A 24695-nucleotide genomic window follows, 5' to 3' on the forward strand; every position below is an offset into this window, starting at 1 on the left:
GCTTGAGTATGAAGCTGTTTTTAAATTAAATGTATCCAAAAGTCATGTTGATTGGAGCAACTCGGCTTGTAAATGACTTGTATAATCTGCCACAGTCACTCAGTGTTTATGCATGATATATCTATATAACGATCAACTATCTATATCAACTATCAATACCCTTTCATACAGGTATGGTAGAATACCCCCCCCCCCCCCCCCCCCTCATTATTTAAAGGAGTAGTTCACCCAAAACTGAAAACTATGTCATCATGTATGTATTTTGTGTTTTGTTTTGTTTCATTTCGTTTCAGAAATATTTCACACAAAAATGAAAATTCTGTCATCATTTACTCACCGCCATTTCGTAATCCACATGAATTTACTTCTTTGCGAATTTAAGGTATTCCTTGCTGGATTTTTGTTCAATGAAAGTGAAATTGTTTGTTTGTTTTGTCTTTTTTGGAGCTTGACAGTCTCTGGTCACCATCACTTTCATTGTATGGAAGAGAGATATTTAAATAATGCACTTCACTCAAAATTTGATTTTGCAATTAAAATGTGTACTATTTCCTACCAACCTTTTTAGTCTAAAGCAGGGATGTCCAATCCTGCTCCTGGAGGGCCACTGTCCTGCAGAGTTTAGCTCCAACCCCAATTAAACACACCTGAACCAGTTAATCAAGGTCTTACTAGGCATTCTAGAAACTTCCAGGTAGGTGTGTTGAGGTAGGCTAGAGCTAAACTCTGCAGGACAGTGGCCCTCCAGGACTGAGTTTGGACACCCCTGGTCTAAAGCAACTAAAAAAAAAAACATTTAAAAGAGTAACACAATCTAACATTATGCTAGAAGACATGGATTGTATTATACTACTGTGTTTAACAAGATGTGAAGATTAAAAAGTGCATGACTGATGAAATGATTTTCACCTCTGGAGACTGGTAGAAGTTCATCTGCCAACAGCGTGGTTTCAGCAACTGTTGCTTACATTGTTTGAACAAAATCTCCTCTCTGACTAAACCTACGAAAGTGTGAACAGACTGGATAGTAGTATGTGTATTTGTCTAATACCAGAGGAACATGTTGAAGTACTTTGTGCAGCACTTGATGTGATAAAGCCATGGGTGATGGAATTTTTGAGTTAATGAGCTTTTCGTTAATCCTAACAGGGGTTTTGCACATGGTCATCCCTACTGATGTTTTTCAATAGCACATGTGCTGCAAGGAAGCGTTGGGTGAATTTATGCCACTCATAAAGACCTTCTAGACACTGAGCCTGTTTCATGTGATCATGTGCTTTCCATAAATGAGAAATATGCCCAGTGCCGATAGCATATGTTTGGAGTTTGAGCTCTGGGAACTTTTTTCATTAGTCTCCCAATAGGTTTTCTTGTTTTTCATATTTATCATATTTGCAGATAGCTTTATTTAGATCAGAAGACTGAATGGGGTTTCCCCTCTGACAAAATTCACAAAACTGCGCCTCCCCAAGTCCCTCTACTAAAGTTAGTGGCCAATTTGGGAGTAACTCTGTTTATTTTTCAAGGGCAGTATATTTAAGTGAATGAGGCAGAGCTGAGATGAATTTTTTTAATAATAATAATAATTATTATTGTTATTATTAGTTTAACACTCATTAAAAATAATACAATTATTATTATTATTAATATAATTATTGGCAAATGTTTTTCATCTCAGATACCTCTATTAATTCATTCAAATATTATAAAAAGATGATAAATTTGCCAAGTAAAAATAATAATTAATACATTAAAATGTATTTAAAATGTATTCAAAGGCATAACTGGAAAAGTTTTCTTAGTGAAATTTAAATACATTTTACATCTTTTTTAATCTTATTTAAATTAATTAACAGGTAACTAACATAAAATATTTTCCAACAACAATACTATTTTTTGTTGCCTTTGAATACACTTCAAATTGTATAGATTAATATTTTTGTTTTTACTTGAATTCAATACCTCTGATTTATATTTCACACTTGAGAATTAGCCATTAGGTGTTGCTAATTTGCTGATTGAATGAACTATTTGTGTCTTGTTTGCTTTCTGTTCTTAACAGTTGATCAGTCGAAAGGACAAGGCCACCTTTGAGAAGCTTGACTTTCTGACGTCAAAGGAAGAGAATTACAACCGGATGAGAGAGTACACCAGGTCCCTCAAAATGGCTCCCTGCATCCCCTACCTAGGTGAGTGTTAATAAAAGTCATGACAATATTCAGTCAGAAATGTCTTGAGAGGCTTTGTGGATTGTTTTTAAAAGTTCATTTTTAAAAAATGTAAAAGTTTACTTATTAATAAGGCCATAACTAAAACATAAGATGCTTCCTTTTGAACAGAAACATTTGGGTCAGAGAGAGGAATGGGTCATTCCTCACTGGACTTAACCATTTTTGCAATATTGACTCAATTAATGCTAGCAAACTTATTTTACTTCAGTATAATGGCTTATTGCTTGTTTCTTGACATGTAGATGATTGGTGATGGCAGGGTTCATTTTAAGTTGGCTGTGAACACCTCATTATATTTTTTTTTTTGGGCCTTGTCTCATCTGCACATTCTCCAGTGTCCAGCAGAGGGCATATCAATACACCTCTCCAGTTCAGGAATGATTGAGAAATGTGCCATATCCTGTTTTAGGTATCGACACAGGAAAGAAAATTGCATCCGTCAAACCATTTCAGGGGGTTTTAGGATTTCTGCTAAAGCTCAAATATTCTGTCACTGAACTTAAAACATCCTTGACTCCATGACCATTTTTGTAAGATGGAAATTACAATGAAATCATATTGAAATCCAGATTGGTACATTGGTAGCCACTTTTTCTCTCTCATGAAAAGACATCTGTCAAAGACTCTCATGGATGTTGCAGAAGCCCAGTGAGAAATTATTTACACACACATCAGTCTTCTCTAAAGGCACTGACAGCACTTGAAATAGATACCTCCCTCGGGATTGTCCAACATGGTCCAGATCTTTCATCGCAGTGAGGTCTGGATGACTAATCCAGCTGTTAACCGAGAGCCCGACCTGATCAGAAAGGGATCTTGTGGCTTTATGTTTGGGAGACGTTTTGGATGTTTGGCGGTCTTGTTTTACGAGAAGTAGATGTTACTTTTTAAGATGAGGTTGTTTGATTTTGAACTGCACGACATAGACCGTACGTCATTGCCACATGCTTGAGGCCCGAGCCCATGGTCACAGTTTTCCAGGTGCTCTTGTGTCATTGTGGTATGCGAATAACTAAAAGACCGTTCCGAAATAACTTTAGTCGGCTGTAACTCAAATTATGTCTTGGTCTGTAACTTGTGGGCTGGTTAATTTCTAGAGGTATGAAATGCACAAACAGCAAGTCACTGTAATTTTTAAGAAGGTAAACATGTGGATAGAGCTGGCGCATGCCGTCCCAGCGACACACATCTTTCTCATTAACCAAATTTCCTTTACATAATCCACACTGAGTGTCTGCTTCCACTTGCATCAGAGTTTCGGTAAACTACTGTACGTCCCACTCATCACATGGCTCTTTCAGACGTCACAGAAAAAGAAACCACTGTACCTGGTGCCGGTACCTTGTGGTTTAGTTGCAGGGAACTCCGGGAACATATTCCCATTCCTGAGCAGCAGGCAGTTGAAACCGCTGGGATGGAAAGACTGTCTGACGTGGCTGAGGTTGTGCAGGCTGTCACTTTAAATCTGTCAGTTTCCACTGCGCTTCTCCAGTGGCCCGTTCCATTTCCCATTGGGACAAAGGAAAAAGGAAATTAAATGGTTTGGGATTTTGTCAAACACTCTTTTCATGCCTTTTGATGTATTTAATAGAGCTTGTATTATTAGTTTTAATACAAAAAAGAGTTCATACCTTCAGTTTGTACCAAAAAAGTATTCTTAGAGCCATAGGTTATTTATTTCTTTATATAGATTGATTGCTACCTCAGGTATATCCTGCTTTACACTTAGAATAGAAGTCTCTTTGAAGAGTGCCCTACATTAACTTAAATAAAATAATGATACTGTTTAGAGAGTCTAGCCATAACTTCCCTAACAATGGAAATGTGGTGTTTAACAACTATTAGCCTTAATGAAGCTTGAGGACTCTGATCCAAGTCTGATCCAATTTGCTTTCCAAATATTTGTACAGCTTTTTATTACTGTTTCACATTTACCGCTCTTTGGTGACTTTTTGCTAGGCGAAACCCATTAATTTCTATACGAATCATTCGCTTGTGAATTTTTTCCCTATGCGTATTTTGCAACGGGTTCAAGTAGGTCACACAAATTTACTGTACCATGTTGACTACTGTATTTACTGTACCAGAAAGCTCCTTGATTTGAAAATGACTTGAAAGTAAGAGCTGTGCTTCATACATCACTACAATTGACACTGGATAATGGCCCTTTTTTCTGTAAAAGCAAAATGTATGTCGATTCATTCAAATAAATGTAATTGTATCACACTACTCTGATTTAGAATGGACAGAATTCTAGATCTAATGACCTGGAGATAAAAAAAAAATATTTTTTTTTAAATAAAAGTTTTTTGTCTTTTTTTTTTTTTTATGTAGATCAAAATATTTGTATTTCTGGTTTTAAACCCTAAAATACTATCACCTCTTTGACTTCCATTGTAAGTGCATTACCATAGACAGGGCAAGTTATTAAATTATTAACAACTAAAATTATTTTCTGTGTTATTCAACAGCAAGCCACAGATACATAATCTCAGTGGAGCTTGTTATATATATATATATATATATATATATATATATATATATATATATATATATATACATATATACAGTACAACATTTATGATAACACTTTAGTTTAGGGTTCAATTCTCACTATTAACTAGTTGCTTATTGGCATGCATATTACTATAATGTTGGCTGTTTATTAGTACTTATAAAGTAATGCCTTATTCTGCATGACCATTTTCTACATCCCATAATCCTTCCCAATACCTAAACTTAACAACTACCTTACTAAATATTAATACGCAGTAATTAGGAGTTTATTGAGGCAGAAGTCTTAGTTAATAGAACGAAATTGGACCCTAAACTCACAACCCCATTTATTATATGGTCAAAGAGCTATTTTGTTGTTTGAGTCTGTGTAACATTTTTGAATTAATTGTTTGTGACTTTTCCCTTTACTTTGGCACATAAACTTCCTCAGTAGAACTGCAGCTGTAGGAGATTGATTTTTAATCCATTCACGGACAAAGCACGTGGCTGTACATATTTTATTGCAACAGTATGACAATACTAGGGGAAATGTTACAGTATATTACAAATTACACATTATTTTCAATAATATTACGTGTATATGTACATAAATGTGTTGGGTCTTCATTTGACACCAGCAGCTAATTTACACAGTAAATACAGTTTAGATTGAGAAATCGATGACTGTTTTAAGATGTTTAATTGTGCATTATTTTACACTGCAACCTTTTATATGAATTTTAAAATTGATATCCCTGAAATAAATTATGAGTCATTCATCTCATCAGGAAACATATATTCTCTTAGCTTTGAATAAAATAGGGATGCGTAAGCTGTTTATCACTGGATTGGATGTCCTGTGTCTTATTTGTAACAACGAATGAGTACTAATCAGTTATTTTACATATTTAACAAAAGCTAAAATCTAAACAGCTGACAACAGATTCACAATTGCACTAAATATTTAAAGATGAACAGGTTTCATTTGATTTGATTGAACTAGAGTGGAAACGCACATCATTTTCATTATATTTTTTAGATGACTTCCTGGTGACTGATTGAAAACAGGCCAAGTCATCAGACACTTCATTTTCTGTGATAATGGATGTAAATAGCACTTAATAGAGCTTCCTTTTGTAGTGTTTGATAAATTGGTGTTCCTTCTCAGTTGCGTCAACCAAGACCCTGTTTGTCCTTTTGCTATCATATCTATGCATGTTGGAAGCAAAACAATTTAAAAACCACAGTCTAAACGAATTGCACTTTATAGGGTGGATGGCGACCATGTGGGAGCAATTTTCAGTTCATTCCCTGTTTTTATGTGCTTCTCAGTGGAAGGTGTTCGGGTTGGGTCGTATCATCATCACGACCTTCTTGAGGGAATAGGCGCCTCCTCTGAATTCAGCCCAGTACACGCCGTCCTGATAGCGGCTGCGGTAGTGCCCTCCCCTGTACCACACGCCGTTCAGATTTGAGTGGGCACAGGCATTATACCACCAGCCTCCTTTTTGGTAGTGTGCACAGTTGCCTGAGATAAAACATTTTATATATTAATTTATATATATATATATATGTATTATATGCTCATAGAAACATTCTGACAATCTGTAATTGATTGACTGATACCTGTATATACATCATGATCCCTGTCCAGAGTGGTGAACTGCTTCCCATTGTGCCAAGTTAGGGAGTCACCGGCATTGCCATGATAACGGCCCACCTTGAGCCTGTAGAAGTCGGCCTCAGGCTCAAGGCGGAAACTTGCGTACTCTGCAAACGTCTTACGTCCAGACCAGTCCTCCAAGGTGACCAGCAGCTTGTAGTTCCCCTGGTTGGTTATCCAGTATATGTTCTCCAGACCCAGCCAGTACTCTCCATCAATGTTTCCAAAGCCTTGCTGTAATAAAACAGAGGAGCGCCTGACATTGAGTATTAGATGGACCATGTAAAATAGTTATTTTAGTGTACATTACTTAGTCTGTATTATTTTGTCATGTCCTTAAGGCTGAAAAATTGCCACTTGCTGTAGGGTTTGTTCTTCTCTCTCGTTTTACTGGTATTGCTTTCATTTGCCAGCACATTCTTTGCATCATTAGACATCTTTCTGAGCCCATGAAGCACTTGTAATTCTAACTTTACTTGTGTTTAATACTGTATCTACAGGGCTTTGAAGATCTGTTTGTTTTTTTGATGAGGATTCAGATGACTGGCTTTTGTTTTACTTGTTTTTTTCTCTGCACTTTGTATAAAAAGTCTTTATAATTGCGAGGAAAAAAGTCTGTGGGATATTTTTATTTTTTATTCAATGGCGGAAATAAGCTTCCATACAGATGGAACACAATAAAAAAAAAATCTTTTAAAAACCCTTCTTTAATTTGATTATTCTATTATAGAGAATGTTTATAAAAACGGCTTTGAAAACTGAATAAGTAAAGAACAATTCGTTCAAATGTAATCTTTAAAAACACTAACAATTTAATAACACTGTTAATTGTACTCTAGCTTTCAAAAGCTTGGGGTCAGCATTTATTTTATTTTTATTATTTTTTGAGGGAGAGAAATGAATACTTTTTAATTCGCAAAGATGCATTAAATTGTCATATGTATACTGTTAAAAAGATTTGGATTTCAAATGAATGCTGTTCTTTTCATAGTTTCATGGTTTTCACAAAACTAATAAACCCTAATAAACTGTTTTGAGCCCAACATTGATAATAATACTAATATGTTTCTTGAGCACCAAATCAGCATATTAGAATGATAATAGAAAAGTTATTTTAAATAGTAATAATATTTACTAATATTATGTATAAAATGTACTAATATATTTTTAACATTATGTTTTTTTATCAAATAAATGCAGCCTTGGTGAGCATAAAGGCCAATTTCATACTGTTTCATACAGTTTTCATATTTATCAGCTATTTATCATTTATCGGTCATAACATTTAGTTAATTACTGGCCAGAATTTATCTTCCTGGCTCACCTTATATGTCTCCCAGTTTCTGAAGAAGTTGACGGAGCCATCCATTCTCTTCTGGATGACCGTCCAGCCACCAGGGTCATGTCTTTGATCACACCACACCTGCATCAGCTTGTTGGTGTTCTCCGGCTTCACTAGGTGCATGCCACTGTTAGTGTGGCCGTCCTCCAGAGCCTCCAGACAATCCTTCCAGGGACCTAAGAGGAGGGGAAAATCATTCAGTATTTACTCCTCTCAGTCACTCCCATCTTATTTAAACAAGATATATTCCCTCGTACTCAATTTTCAGATAAGTTTTGTCTTTTTATAGGAAGTCTCCTGTCTGTTGCTGTCATATCTCATACTGGGAATATGACACTGTGACAGACTGAGATATTCTTTTACTTGAAGGGAAATTCAGGTGCAAAGCTGAAACAATTGCATAATCCAAGAAAGCCAGTCTCAGGATCCCCCTGAACACCGTTCTCAGTTGTATTTACTCCCGCTAGGTCTCTTGTTCATCCGTGGCACAGCTGGAAAAGCTCTTAACGTAAGAAGAGGATTGACCTTGGCTGCCATTCTGGCCTGGGAAGTTGCCTCTGCTATTCTAGCCAAACATAATGCTGGCACGAACGCCAAAGAAAGGCCCATTTGTTAAATAATGCAGTAGCAAATAGATTAGAGAGCACTTCCAAAGTTCCCTGGGCAAAGAGTAGTGTTTTTATAGGATGTGTCAAGAATGGCTCCAATTTCCAAAGTTTTCCAATGAAAAGCAGAGTAAGATACCATCCATAAATTATTTGTCTTCAAAATAAAAAAATTTCTGATCTTCAGTTTTAAATGGTAAAAACTAGACGGGTTGACTACCCTGCTAATGGGGAATATATATATATATATATATATCTTGAACCAGACTACGCTGGTTTGCTGGTCTCCCAGCCTGGTCAAGTTGGTCTGCTGGCTGGTTTTAGAGGGGTTTTGGGAACTAAACCATCTTGGCCGGGCTGAGACCAGCTAAATTGCTTTATACCTGCTTAAAGCAACTAACAACAGCAAAGGGGGAAATTTCCATGCTGGTCTTGGCTGGTTTATGCTGGTTTTGTTGTGGTCTATCTAATGGAGCAGCACAAATATGCTATTCACTAGCAAAACCTAGCTGGTGAAACCAATTGTGGTTGTTAATTATGGTCTTTTCTGTAGGGAAAGTAGTCAAACCTAAACACAACCTGAGACTTGAACTTAAAGTTTTGCTCTCAAAGCACATGATCTCATATGTTCCATTTATTATTTGTGTATTTTAACTGTTCTCCTTACTGTTAGGTCTGATCTTACATCTCCATCTTAAAGCGCTGCTGAGGCCTTGTGGTTTATTTACAGTAGTCTGGAACATTTTAGTGTTTACTCTCATCTTGTAGCTTATAAAAAGCAGGCCTCATGCCCAACGGCTGGCCCTCATTCACAGCCACTCCAACCCCTTCATCACTCTGTTTGGTACGTTTAAAAATTATCTGGCTGTGTCTTGTACCGAAACATAGGATGTTGCTCCTTTCGGTTTTTCTTGCATTTCACTTGTAGTATTTAAAATGGTTCATGTTAGTACTTATAATTTACACACTTACATTTTAGATATTTCTGGTTGTATTTATGATAACAGACCTCAGACCGCTGGATTTATAGCCTCTAGTGCACATTCCACTGGGACAGATTTTGTCTGTTTTTCTGAAATCTCTCTGGCTGGCTGATTTTCACAGCATGCCAGAGTAAGAGCCATCACACTACCTGACAAATTTAAGATAACAACGCAGACGGGGCTCATTAGCCCCTTACCGTGAACAAAACTGAATCCATTCCAGCATTCCCAATCCCAGGAGGAGCATGTATTAAACCACTTGCTTCTTTATTGGATCAGTAGATTTTTTGGAATCTCAAGAGACATGCCTCACATAGACAAATTTAATAGACATTATTATATGCAACGCATTGTTCCAACATAAAAAGTTCTATTGTAAAATGAAAAAGAAATATGAATGATTCTTTATTTTTTTTGTAGGTCACTGAATTGACCATGTGATCCCTTTTAAACCGATGGTCCAGTGGGAATTTATTTTATGTATACCTGTACAGTATTTATTACATTATTATTATTATTATTATTATCATTAATAACATTAACAGACTGTGGTTTGGTTTATTCATCCCAAACTATTTCTGGATTAGAGTTTTAGTTTTAAAACTTTGTTTCTGTTTGGGGCTGAATTTTTATTTTTACCCCTCACCTCACTCCACGTACTTTGCCTCATTATCTCGGAGCCACCAATTTCTTGCTCTCCCTTGGAGAAGTTTGCTTGTCAGCAAATTACAAACTTTTCCTTTAAGCCCCCTTCTGTTTAATTGGTCGTAGAACATTTTACACCATGGAAACTTGCCACTTAATGCAAAATTAGTGCCAAGTACAAGTATTTGAAGAAAAGAAAGAAATCACGACAAGAACATAACAGCTAAAAGCAGGTTCAGAAGTACATATTTTGAAGCATTTGTTTCTAATTAGAACAATGATTTTAGTGAGTAGGTGAGTCACTTCTTAACTGTTTCTGGTTTACAGTGACAATATTTTGGTGTACTTGTTCAGGGGGCTTTATAGAAGTTTAGTCCAAGGCAGCTGTTATATCTGGCAGACAAAGGGACACAGTTTAGATTAGTTGTGTATGAGGGAGAGATGGAAAAAGACAGTGCTGTGAAAGAACAGACTCACACTTTGTAAGCAAAAACTGTCTAATGGCAGAGAAGGCAGACAGGGAAAGAAAATCTGCTTTTTACTACAAAGACTCTAGCTAACATTCACAGAGATGAATGAGGTGATGAACTGGGGATGAACACAAATCCATCAAGTCAAGTGAACTTTAGAGGAGATATGGTAGGAAGAAGGGAGGACGAGGAAACTGAGAGGCCTTACAGATTTTCAGTGGTGTGGGTCTTGTTAAAACAACTTGGCAAATCCATCAGCAGGTCATTTCTTTCCAGCAGGAAGACCCAGACCTGATAGAGCGCTGAGCTTTGTGTGGGATGTCTGGGTCACCCATGTCTGGTAACACTGGAATAAATGACTTCACTCCAACAGAGTGCTGCTTCCCTCCTTGCCCTGCTCTTTCTCCTATCCTCTTATTTCCTTTCTCATCACTGCAACTTAATTGTCTTGACGACAGCATTTAGACTGTCAACCAATTCTATTTTTGTCAGATTGAGTCTTGTTTCGTGTTTGTAAACAGCAAAAATTGCTTATCAGATTGGATTTTTGACTTCCAATTTGGACTACTTTCACATGTGGTTGTAAATCTTAAGGTGCGGTCACATTAGTGAAATTTAATCATGCCAAAAAGGTACATTTTCTATTGTCAGAAGTGTAGCCATGAACCACAGATCACACAGACGTCACATTTATACCAAGCAGCTTTCTTTTTCTGCTTTCCAACTTGAACCTGTTGTGAAATATTTCATCCTCATGCATCCTCATAAACTCCCTAGAAAAAATCTTAGAATCCTATTGAAATGACTGGATTTTGCTCTTTAAAATTCCCTGCATGATGTTAAATGTGACCACACCATTACACCCAAATCACAGTCAGATCCGCGTCATGTGCATCAGATCTTAAAGTGACAGCAGACTAATAAACCTGCTGCTGTCTGTCATTAATGTTAATCAAAGAACAAAAGACAAATAGAAAATCACTCACTGCTCTTAAATGAATAACTTTTGTAGCTTTAATAAAAATGTATCTATATTTAATTTATAAATCATGCAGTGAAGTATATGAAGTGTTTGATAAAGTGATTCTATATCTCTAACTACAAGTGAATTAGACCTGTTAGATAAAATACTTAAAATATACTGTCTTTATGTTGTTTCTACATTCATTTGGAGATTAATTGTGAAATTACTACAATATAAAAATACATGAAAAACTTTGTTAGAAGTGATTAATCGCAATTACAGAAAAATGTGTGATTAATTAGTTCTTTTTTTTTTCTTTGTCAGTTGATAGTACTACTTTTTTCTGAATCTCTTTTTTTAATACTCTTTCATATACAGTATCTATGTATGTCTAAGCAAAGTAAAAGCTGCAAGATGTCTCAAGCAATTGTCAGACACAGTTTTTTGAAAGAAATTAACATAAATCAGAGGGTGAAATTGCCATACGCCTCATACTGTGCACATATATATAGTGTAAATGCAGACTCATCCTTATGCCATTTCCCAACTCAGCCACTTTAGTCTTTTTCTGACCGTCTTTCGTTCACTTTTTTGACTTCTGTCCAGAATCTTTCTTTCGATTTCCTTCCAGAGCTCTTTTTCATACTGTAGTCTCATTGTGAAAGCTTGACTCTCATTGAGGAGAGTTTGTGTAACCTTTTGCTATTAATGCAGGCAGACCTAGCCAGGAAATTGCTCATGTCACCAGATGGAGTGGAAATACAGCCACTGAAAGCTTTCATTTTAGCTGTCTTGACTAGTTTTACATTTTACTGTAAATAGACACAATATATATGCTGATGTTGGGGTTAATGATATAAACAAAACATTATATCATGATATTCTTATGTTCATTGCAATCAGTGAAACAAAAGTATACATTAAACTCAAGTATTTTTTGGGGGGGGGAAATTAACTTTTTATCTTTTCTACATTATTTAACTCAAACAAAAATTGGGCTTTTCTCTTTTTAGAGTATTAAAAGCATGTATACAAAAAATTGCAATCAGTCTGAAATTAGATATATTGCATTAAATTGATCTTGACTTTTTTTTTGTCCTCCTACAACAATGTGTGTGACTCAACACAAAATAGTTTTTTTGATATTCATCATCTGACCAGATTTACTAACTGGATGTTGGCATTTCAAAGCTGAGACAACAACAGATGGTTTATTGTCACATCTCTGTGTGGGAGTCGCTATGTAGAGAGAATTTGAGATGAATGAACTTTGATAGGCAGTGCTGAATAATGATAGAAGACTGTGAGAAATTGCCTCTGAAAACCAAACAAGGAAAGGAGTCATCAAATGGAAACATTGTGCTTTTCATTTTTTGTTGTCAATAACCATTAAAGTTCATTTATACAGCAATTTTGCTATTAAAGCTATTTGCTATTTAAAATTCTTAGATTTTTTTTATTACTAAAAGTGTTTAAAAATGGTCTAAACCATGATAACAATAGATGAACCTGAAACAACTTCAATGACACATCGTTAAAAGTTTGGGGTCAGTAATAAGAATTTATTTTTCCTTTTTTAGCATTTTTAGAAGACTCTAATGCTCACCAAGGTTGCATTTATTTGGTGAAAAATACCATATAAATATAAATATTGTGAAATATCATTATCATTTTCTATTTGAATATATATTTTAAAATATTGTATTTCTTTGATGGCAAAGTTGAATTTTCAGCATCATTACTCCAGTCTTCAGTCTCACAGGATCCTTCAGAAATCATTCTAATATGCTGATTTGATGCTCAAGAAACATGTATATTTATTATCAATGTTGAAAACATTTTTCCAGGCTTCTTTGATTATTAGACAGTTGAAAAGGACATCATTTATTTGAAATGGAAATATTTTGAAGTACTATACATGTCTTTACTGTCACTTTTTTTTTATCAATTTAATGCATCTTTCCTGAATACTTACTGGCCACAAACTTTTTCAATGGTAAAGTTGAATGGTAAATGTGTTCTGTTGGAAAGTTTTGTACAACCTATAATCTTATTTCCTCAAAATGCAAGTATTTCGTTTCATTTCAGTTTTTCCCTTCAAATAATACATGCACCACTGAAGGAATGAAGCTGCGACTCACCTGAGGGTTTGTTTGTGGTGGATGGGCTGTGAGTTCCTCCTGGCATGGTGGGAGGAGGGGCGGGTGACACTTTGAGGTTCTGATCGCTCTGGATCTCGTTGGTGATCTGGTTGTTGCGGTTAAACGTAGGCTTAGTGAGGGGTGGTGAGGGTCTGGGTTGAGGTTGTGGTTGGGGCTGAGGCTGAGGCTGGGCTGGTACCCTGGGGACCACAACCGGTGGTCCCCTCTGACACTGTGCCTCGAGAAGGGCAATGAGCGCCGACTGGTTATTGGCCAGTGAGGCGAGGTGCTGATACTTATGCTCCAGATCTTTATAGCGGTTTGTAAGCTGCAGCATCTCGGAGGTCTGGTTGAGAATCTTGTTCTCCAGTTGCGACAACTCCAGCGCGTTGTCCCTCTTACGGATGATCTCATGCAGCAGCTGCATGTATAACTGCGTCACTCTGGAATTCATGTTACGGGACTCCTTGCGCAGAAGCTTCACCTCGTTGACGATGCCGCCGTCGACTTCTACAAGCTGCTGCAGAGTCTCGATTTGTCTCTTCTGCTTGTGCAGCTCAGAGTTGAGAAGTTCCAGCTCCTGCTTATTGACACGGTTCTCCAGCATGGCCTCAGGCGCCTTGGAGTTCACACAGATGGCTCCTGTAACCTTCTGCTGGGGTACGATGAAGGTGTAGGAGCACTTGTCCTGCGGAGGAGGCTCGGGGGCCCGCCGTGTGCGAGAGGTCGATAGGAATTCAACCTCTGGACCTTCATCACTGCTGTCAAACTCCTGAGTGCTGCAATCCGTTTCAGGAAACTGTCTACTCGCCAGGAGCAACACCAGCCATACTAGCACAGGAACATCCATAGCCACACACACCTGTGAAATACATCAGTGGAGAAGGAAGAATGACATTCATTTTTTGATTGATTAAAAATAATATTTTTTTAGAACCTTAAGTTGTTTGCCATGATCTTTTGTCAGTAAGTCTCTTAAAACCTGATAATTTGACCTTTTTATGACAAGATTAGTTCAGGTTATAATATAACGTGGTGCAACATAATATTTATGAATTAATAAGTCATGATATTTGGAATAACAAAATATATTTTACCTTTTCTTTTACTTTTACCATTGTTTAGCAAATTTCCGTGAGCGAAATCCAGTCATTTCAAAAGGAATCCACACGATCAGGAATTTCACGTATGGATGAAAGATTGCAAAAAAATTTATTTGATGTTGTGGATTCATCACTTTGACCAACATAAAGCTGCTTGGTTAAACTTTAGTGTGAGTTGTGCTTCGTACATCACTACACTATTGACAATTTTTTAGTGGGCATTCTTATTTTTCATTGACCCTCAGGTCAAGCTTTCACATCACAACAATTAAAGTTGCCTTTGTGCATATAATTCCTTAAGTCTTTGCCGGAACCATTGGAACAGTAATCCTTTAAATCTTTACTTTAATACCACAATCCTAAGGGTATAAGTATATATTTTTTCCATCCTAGAGGCGTATGGGAGGTATGAGGCTAATATCCTCCTCTATCTGTCTGGACAGGCCTAGCTTAACCGAGCTAACACAACCCCAACTGATCTACAGGGTGGGCCATTTATATGGATACACCGTAATAACATGGGAATGGTTGGTGATATTAAAGTCCTGTTTGTGGCACATTAGTATATGTGAGGGGGCAAACTCCTCAAGATGGGTGGTGTGTACTAATATATACTAATGTGCCACAAACAAGACTTTAATATCACCAACCATTCCCATGTTATTACGGTGTATCCATATAAATGGCCCACCCTGTAGACAGAAGATCTGACACCTCACTCAACCTCAGTCATGCTAGTGAGCTTACAACTACAGAGTCAGTGGGATGCCCCTGTTTCTAACCCAGTCATGGAAGCTCTTAGACTTTGGGGACAGATCAGGTTTCCCTGGGAGAATTGGTCTGGCAAGCCATCATGTTTCTCCAGCACTGATGGAGAAGCAGACAGGAGTGTGGCTGACCCTCACAGCAGAGGAATAATGAGGCTCTGCAGCCCCATATTCTGTAAGTTCTTGGCTTCGCTGGAGCTCCTGGACTTGAATCTCACTCAAACACTCTCTTTGCATCCTCTCTCATATGTAGTGCTGGCAAGCTTGATTGATTCTAGTGAATCAGTTCGTCCTAAACGTTTGGAATGTCTGATGATTCATCGTTGCGAATCAATTTATTCAAGTTCATGTAAATGAAGAGATCCAAAAAAAATTATAGTTGTATTAATTAGTTCTTTTTTTTTATTTGTTCAAGATTGTATATTAAACAAGTAAAACCCCTATTTTATGTCCTAAAAAATACAACTCATCACAGCAGTATCTTTTGCAAGAACGGAATCCAACATCAGCATTAATTCGCTTTTAGTGCAATGGCTTGTTAGCAGTGTTTATTTTAGTATTATTTAATTGGAGTATTATTATTATTATTATTATTATTATTATTATAGTATTTATTAATATTTAGAATTAGCTTTTATTTTATTTTATTTTTTTACTTTTCATTTTAATTTTAGTTTTAGTGATTTTATGTGCTTTTGCCTTTTTGTTTTTGTTTTAAATATTTATTTTTAGCTTTATTTCAGGTTTAGTTTTTGTAATTTTGTGAGTCACAGATTTATTTTACAATTACATTGTTGTCATAATGAGACCAGTTTTGACCACACAAGCAAAATCAAATATCCTGTTGAACAATGGAGCTGCCTCAATTGCAGGGTGACACAGAGAGTTTAATGCTGCTGAATGGATTGTTTGGTCAGCATGTGTGTCCTGGCAGGAGTCTGCTCTGATCTGGTAAGCTGCCATATGAAGTTCTCGATGACGGCACTTGGTTATCTGAACATTGCCATAGGCTTAAACATCACTGAGGGAGAATGGAAAATCTGATGTAGTTCTAGTTCATACAAGCAATGGGATTTTACTCTGATTAAGAATGTATTACGCATAATGCATTGTGCAAGGCGTGCATAAACCTTGTCTAACAAAGCTTACAAGAAAATTTATATTGCATTAGGGCCGGTTCATGCAGAGCAGGTTTTTGAGTTCCACTGCTCTGCTTTTTAATTGTTTTCTGTGTAAACATACTCTACATGGACATATTTGACCGTTGCGCTATGTCTCGCTACTTTTCAGCGTCTTACAAATGAGCACCATAGAACAACGAAGTGTCAAGTTTTCAAGATATTCAACTTTTTTAAAACACATCACAAGACCCTGGGCTATTTTTTTCGTTCTGTTGCGTCTCACGTTTAAATGTAACTTATTGTGTTTAAATATAAATATCCATCAATATAATGGACCTATTTGACCTTTGTGCTGCATTTTTTAAAACAGCATGTCAAGTTAAAAGAAAAAAAGAAACTTGACTTGAGAACCTGTTCTTTCACACTTGCGATATTAAATGCAAGAACATTTTGGTGTGAATGGCACTTTAAAACGTGCAGTGCTTGGTATGTTTGTATGAGTGATATGGTATGATAGATGCGAAGACAGAACAAATTTGACACCTGCTTCCAATGGATGACTGTCATTTGAATTCAGTCTCCAAGAAGGTAAGACAAGATTTATTAGTCTGATTTATTTATTCACAATGAAAATACAAGTTACATAAAGACCACTATTAGAAGCCCTGTAATAACACAACACATGGCCTTTTATATTCATGAAATGAAGCCACTTTGTGTTGTTTACCTCAAGTTTCAAAGAGAGCATATTATTGGGAAAGCAGCCCTGGGGTGTGGAAGGAGAGATGCCTGTAAAGGCTTTGGAAAACACATCTCCTAAGAAAATATAACTAGAGCGCTTCATCTTTGGGAACTTTAATTGAACGCTGCTGGTGGATTGAGTCGTGGATTGCTGCTGTTCAACACCTTTCTGACCCACTGCGAGCGGGTTCTCTGATCTCCACACACATACACAGATTCACTACTCATGCGTTGTTTCTGACAAATGCAGGCAAGTTATAAGTTATTCAACTTCTTACATCATATTGAATAATGTTTAAAACTGAATATTAGAATGATATTTCTTTATACAACAGTTTTATTGATAAAATTGAGTACCTTACTTTTGAGACAATTCCTTTTAATCATTGTATCTCCGAGCAACACACAATAATGGTATTTTGTTCCTGAACGTATCAGTGTTTTTGAACGAATCAGTTGAGTTGAAAGATTCAATGACTTGTTCATAAAAATTATCACTTGTTTCATGAGTTAATTAATTCGTTTTTTTTTTTATATATATATATAAATCAATTAAGTGAGTGATTTAATGACTCGCTCATAAAGACAGTCTCTTGTTTCGTTCATGAATGAATCAGTGGGTATGAATGAATGATTTGAATAAATGATTCAATGACACACACAAATAATGTTTTCATTCATGTATGAACTTTTTTTTATTTTTTTATTAATCGGTTAAGTGAATGATTCGATGACTCACTCAGAGGCAGTTATTTTGTTCCTGAATTAAACTGTTTTTGACTGTCACTTGTTTTGTTCACTAATGAATAAATGTGTTTTAATGAATCAGTTGAATGATTCAGTGACTCATTCATAAAGACTCACACATAAAGACTTGTCACCACCTACTGACTTAACAGTGTAACCTGCAGAAAGACTCACTTAAACTGAGAAAGAGTCACTAATAAAAGTTTCTAATGCACACTAACACTGTGTCTACACCAGACTTGGCATTTGTCAACAGCTTGTGGCTGTCTACAGTGGACGAGAGAAAGCGACTGTTGCAAATCTATTTGTTCTTTGTGTCAGAAGTAGAGCGAGCTCTTGAAGTACGTCATGAATGCAACAGAGCATCAGTTTACTGACAGGAATTTGTTGTGTTGCCACATCTTGTGTTGACCGCATCACTGAATATAAAGGTTCTATTTGGTTGTGTCGCATTGCGTCGAGCCCCTCGCGCCTGGTGTGGACTAGACGTGGCGTAACAGTCTGTCTCAAACACAGACAAGTACTTTGGAGAGAACTGTTGTATAATAGAGCAGTTTCAAAAGCTATAATTATCAATGACCTGGATCAGAAAAATGAATTAGCATCTTATACTTTATAGATCTCTTTTTCTCCAAAAGCTTGTCCAACATATCTTTTCAGCCTGTTATCATCATGGCACGAAAACAAACAAAGTTTTTGGGGGAATTATCTGGAGAAAAGGGAACTGCAGTGCTCATTAGTTTTGTTTTATAACATATTCTGGGAGGACAGCCAGAGGGGAGTCGATTCCGTGTTAACATTAGGGAGATTTTAGAAATATTAGCACTAATGGATGGATTTTTACTGAATGAAACATTTTACCGCTAGTATTAACATTTCTGCTTGTCAAGCTGTCTCTGTGTTGTGGAGGATAGAGGATTGATGCAACATAATTCAGGTTGTTTATTTTATTGTGGCTGTTTATACATAGTTACCAAAATAACAGCCCTTTGCTGGTGAAGTCAGCAAATGTACAGGAAACCTGCAATCTGTCTGTCCACATCATGACTTCACCACTGAGACAGCGCAGAAAAATTCATCTAATAGTCAGCTCGCATTGCAATTCTTGTTGTCTCTCTGTATTTATCCCTCTCTTTCTCCCAGCTTTGACAGGACCCTTCATGTTCTTACTGTTTAAACTGCACACAAACATGAGAGATGATCTGAGAGCTGTTTACGTAGTATCCGTCTTATTTGTCCTGCCAAATTATTTTCGTATTTCCGGCCACTGATATTAAGTTATATAATCCTGACAGAAAAAAAAAAGATGTAAGACATACAGTACTGTAAACTTCCTGCTGTTTTCTGTCTCATGGAAAACATGTCATTCTTATGTCCCCATTCTGCTGTCTGGACACGTTTGATTAAGACTCTTGTCTCGTGCTCCTCACAAACTGCTTTTGTCTCTCTAATCTTACTGACAGACTGATTGTCGGAAATTTTAAAAGCTGTTGACTGACAAGAAGGATCCATAGAGACGCCTATTGGAAAATCCATCTTAAGCCGGTAACTGTGTTTTGAAACATGGTAGCTGTCTAAACTCATCATTAGCTAGTCCAAACAGGTTATTCATTTTCCAAAAACAATCCTTACCTCCTAAACTGACTGATTTCTGTGACCAGCTGGTAGCTGGTCTGTTGCTGATTCCAGATGGTTTGCAAGCTATGACCAGCGAGAAACCAGTTACCATGTTCCAAAAACACAGTAACCATCTAAAGTTGGATTTTCTAGCAAAAACAGCTGCTCCAATCAAATCGGATTCGGTTTCTTTTGATTTTAATGTTCTGGCATAATCAATTCTGATTGGTCAATCGTTGGATATTTCCTAATACCCATCTAAAGACTATCTCTTATTTCACACAAACGGCGGAAGTTGTGTTTGTGTCTCTGAAGTAATGACTGAAGTAATGGCTATTGAAAATTCAGTTTTGACATCACAAAAATAAATGACTTTTTAAAATATATATTTAAGTAGAAAAAATATATTTAATATTGTGATAATTCCACAATATCACTGTTTTTGCTGTATTTTTCCATTAAAATGAATGCAGCCTTGGTAAGCATAAGAGACTTCTTTCAACAACAAAAAAACATTTTATAAAATGTTGTCGGCCCCAAACTTTTGAACTGTGGTGAATCTCTCTCAAGTGAAAAAGAAAAGAAAAAAGTTTCCTAAAAGGAAAAAAAATAATGATGGTTTCCACTAGAGAGTGTATTTCATGAGAGGCTAAGGAACCCCTTGTGCCGCTGTAACAGACCAATAATGATAGGTTGGACTTGCGACTTGTTGGACATACTGATAGAGTGTCGGACAGCGGGGCATTGCAACAGGCAACGTCTCGTGTGAGTTAATGCTGCGGGCGGTATGTGGTTTCACTGTGGTGTGTGAGCATGTGCCTATGTTTCTGTACTCGTGTGTGTGTGTGTGTGTCTAGGAAGGGGGATACCTGTGGTTTCTCTGAGTGGAACATAAGATGTTTAAGAGTGTGTGATAAAGAAATTCAATGGAGACCCCAAGTCTAAGAGCCAGGACTCCCCAACCAGCATAAAGAGACAGTTGAATTGCTTTCCTCTGTGGTGCAATGTCTGTGTCAGCAGCAGGGCGAGAGAAAGCACATCTGCCTCATCCAGAGAGCTGTCATTACAACCTTGGTGGGAATAAAATCCTCCAGAGTCTGTCCTTCTGACACGCACCTTGAGAAGTGTCCCGACAGGCCAAAGTGAAGTTTACCTCGTCCAGTGTTCCATTACAGATGTGGCATGACTTACAAGCTACAGCATGTCTGAACTGCTATTGAACTATTCCACATACGCCTTATAAAACATAAAGAAACACCTTTTAAAAGAGAAAGAACAATAACTGATAGAAACAAGTTCTGCATTGTTTTGCACCAATAACAACATAACATTTAATTCTTGAATTTGAATTGAAAGAAACTAAGGTGCATGATGCAGATTTGTTCTTCATAATAAAATTTTAAATTTAATTAAATTTAATTTTACAATTTAACATTTTACATTTCCTTATTCAGAATTACCAATTAAACATGTTATCATATTCACAATGTATTATGTTTCCAGATCATTACACAATATTAATAATCATTGTCTGAAACCACTTAATTTCCCATTATGCTCTAGTTTACTAATGTATTCACTAAAATTTTGTTTTGTTTTGTTATGAAAAATTCATTTTGAAAGTGTTGAACTTTATATATAATGAGTTAAGGAAAAATGTATTCTATATAAAGAAATAAAAAGGAATACTTAGTCAAACTTGTACTTAAAATAATAATTTGTTAAATTATTAATATATTACTTAATGCTTAAAATTATTGACCAACTATGAGAATTAATCAACTAATTAACTGTTAAACTAATTTTTTTTCTGAAATTGCCCAGTTATGGCCAAGTCAAACTCATGAATTGAAACGGATTGATCATAACCAATAACATTAGTGCAGTGTGCAGTCATTTACATTAACTGGTATTACTATTGTTTGGTCTGACTTCCTGTGGCACAATAGCAGTGTTTGAATCATTGATTAGGGAGTAAGGGGACACAACTGCTCTATGTCTTCTTTCAGTCTTTCCCTATCGCTCCATCATCCCCTTGTTATCTCGCCTGCCCTTCTCATTTCAACCTTAGCGTGGCATTCCTTAAATTCCACCCCTCATTAGAGTGAGCCAAGCTGCCATACAATCTCACACACACACACACACACGCGCACACACACACACACACACACACACACACACAGAGAGAGGCTGGTGAAGGCTGATGAAGTCCTCACCTCACACTTGTGCCTGTGTGCCTCTCACAAATCAGCTCTGACTGTGAAGTCATATCTATGTAGGTTAGAAGAGCACTCAGACTAATGAGACTAAACACAGGCCCTTTGCACATTTAACAATGGACCTTTTTTTGTGTGTCATAAGTGTAAATTTTCTACAGTGTCATGTTCTATTTAAAGGGATAGTTCACCCAACATCATTGTGTAGTAGAACACAAAATGAGATGTTGATTCTGAAGTTTAGAAGAATGTTGAAGTTGCCCTTTCCCACACAATAAGTAATTGATGACTGAAATTGTCAAGCTACCATAAAAGTACCATAAAAATTGCAAGTCTTCTGAGCAGCAAACTGAATTTGAGTTGTAATTAACATTCTATTTCAGTAATAATTAATTTGAAATAGAAAACATATGTAACATTATAAATGTCTAATTACAAGCAATTTACAACTTTAAAACAAGCATTTAAACAATTTAGGGATATACAAATATTTACGAATCCGTTTAGGTTCATAGAATATTAAATTAGTGGAATTAAATGTATGTTATTGTATTAAATCGGTGAGATATTTATATTACAAATATATGAATAGTACAAATAAAATATAAATACAAATTTTTCAAATGTAACGACCTTTACAGATGCTGTCAATGCATCCATATTATACTCTTCAGCGTATTTTCAGTAGTTCTTACATGTATTAATAGTACTAAAATTATGTATGAATACCTGCAAATATGAATATTTATAGATATTAATGAGATCAGGTTGCTAAACCAGGAGTTTCCAAGCTTTACAGTCCCAGGGTCCCTGCACCCAGACATTAATATTAATATTTATGATATATTAATGAGATCAGGTTGCTAAACCAGGAGTTTCCAAGCTTTACAGTCCCAGGGTCCCTGCACCCAGACGGACCCCCAGTATGAAAAATCTAGATAGATTTTGGTAAGACTTTTAACAACTTTGATTTAAAACATTTTCATTAATATATTTAAAACATAAGCAAAATCTACTTGTTCCTTTCTGCGGATCTCCTGGAGTAGCTTCAGGGACCCCTAGTCAAAAACCCTGGGTCTAGACCATTGAATAAACAATCCTGAGTGCTTTGTATACAGTTGCAATTATGATCTTTGTGTATTTTGTTGCCATGGCATGCCCGTCCATAAAGAGAGTACTTGAGATACTCTGATTTTGAAAACTCGTAAGCTCTATCTTAATCAAACAGAACCATGGCTGAACAAAGCCTGATTGAGAAGTCTGCCTCCGTTCTGATCCCTAGATGGAAAAAACCTTCCTGGGGAATAAAACAAAGAGACACATCCACAGTCAACTCTCCTGCATCCTGTCCCTTCCAAACATTTCGGGATGTGTAACTTACTCTACCTCCCTCCATCCCTGCCTTGCATCCCTCTTCCTTTCCTTTCTCTAATTCCAAAACTTATAATTAAAATTCATAAAACTGAGAGATATATTGTGTACAACACTCCCCCATCGCATTTCTTGTCATGCTGTTTTAAACCACTTTAGTAATTCCTTTTCCGTCATTCACACCTCAGTGTATTCGTAGACTTGTCTAGACTGTCTTTCAACACGTGGGAAACGACTCTTTTTGATCTGAATGCTCACAGACGTCATTATTGACGCAGCCGCTTTGTTGTCTTAAATTGCGTCTGGGGTCCCTTGCTTGGTAACAGCCATTGTGTGTTTATGACAAATGAACCGCTAAAACACACCATCCCTGAATTTCTCACTTCTATTGTCCTCAACGACCCCATATAACTTTCTTTCAGCTTGTCAAAGATTAACCCTCCACTTAAACCATCAGAAAGAGATGTCGCCCAGGGCGACAGACCTTATCCATACATCCCATGACAGGATCGGAGTGGGAGGGCGAAGCTTAAAAACGATTACCAAAGCACATAAAACTCAGTGTGTTACAAAAAGTGACGCAAGCTTTCAGCCAAACATAAACAGGTGTTTTAAAGTTCATTCCAAGATTAGCACAAGCATTGTAGTGAGCTGGATGCAATTACACATGTTTAGAGAGCAAGCGGAGCCTCTGGGCTCACCTTAACCTTACCAGTTGATTCCAGTCTATTGCACAGCACCTTCTTGAAATCCGTCAGTGTCCAGGAGAAACCGTGCAAAGTGCCTCTGTGGAAATAGTCATCACAACTTGTGGAGATTGCTCTGTGGGGTTTTCCTCTCTCTTCTCCCACTCACTCTCTCTCTCTCTTTCTCTCTCACTCTGTCTGTCGTAATCCCCCACTGTCTCTCTTTGTTAGTATGTCCTTGGTGTCAGTGGAAAGGTCTTCAGTTTTAAAGTCTTCAATTAAACACCTCTGTTTGTGTGGCGACGCAAATCCTGCGAATCCTTGCTCAAGAACTCTGACAAGTACCTCTTCAAGAACTCTTCTCAAAGAGAAGTGGTAAAAAACATATTAAACAAAGTGAAAAATTCGGACTTTTAAGATAGCAAGGAGCTTGAGAGAAGTGGGCTTTGAAGACTTCAGAAGATCAGCAGATATCTCTGTTAAGTGCTGTAGATGTAGGTTCCTCTGTTCATTTGTGGTATTGAAAGGCAAGGAAAGTCCACCAGCATTTTCTTCTCAGCCCTCAGGAGGAGTTTGTGTGTTCCCTGTCAGTCTTACTGGACTAAGTCCATCACCTCTGTTGCACTAACTTATTCTACTCTCTCTCTCTCTCTCTCTCTCTCTCTCTCTCTCTCTCTCTCTCTCTCTCTCTCTCTCTCTCTCTCTCTCTCTCTCTCTCTCTCTCTCTCGCTCTCTCTCTCTCTCTCTCTCTCTCTCTCTCTCTCTCTCTCTCTCTCTCTCTCTCTC

The 24695-nt window shown here is 36.8% G+C and overlaps 2 protein-coding genes across 3 annotated transcripts in view; one reads left to right on the forward strand and one right to left on the reverse strand.

Moving 5' to 3' along the window:
* The window catches only part of ralgps1 (Ral GEF with PH domain and SH3 binding motif 1), a 106841-nt gene that overhangs the window by 35234 nt on the left and 46912 nt on the right, over positions 1 to 24695 (forward strand). The window contains exon 10 of the mRNA XM_084087305.1: positions 2063 to 2189. Coding sequence (XP_083943431.1) covers positions 2063 to 2189 — 127 coding nt within the window. The remainder of the gene's footprint in view (positions 1 to 2062; positions 2190 to 24695) is intronic.
* Positions 5232 to 24637, reverse strand: angptl2b (angiopoietin-like 2b). Of its 2 annotated transcripts, none has more exons than XM_084138476.1 (5): positions 23936 to 24637; positions 13541 to 14402; positions 7715 to 7908; positions 6354 to 6624; positions 5232 to 6255 (listed from the first exon to the last, which is right to left on the reverse strand). In XM_084138476.1, exons 2-5 carry the CDS (start codon positions 14388 to 14390, stop codon positions 6056 to 6058), a joined length of 1515 nt encoding a protein of 504 aa, XP_083994602.1. In that variant the 5' UTR covers positions 14391 to 14402; positions 23936 to 24637; the 3' UTR covers positions 5232 to 6055. The 2 variants fall into 2 exon arrangements, with proteins under 2 accessions (XP_083994602.1, XP_083994603.1); XM_084138477.1 differs by having other exon boundaries at positions 23925 to 24512.

Source organism: Abramis brama, assembly GCF_963993115.1.
Source record: "Abramis brama genome assembly, chromosome: 16".
Taxonomy (NCBI): domain Eukaryota; kingdom Metazoa; phylum Chordata; class Actinopteri; order Cypriniformes; family Leuciscidae; genus Abramis; species Abramis brama.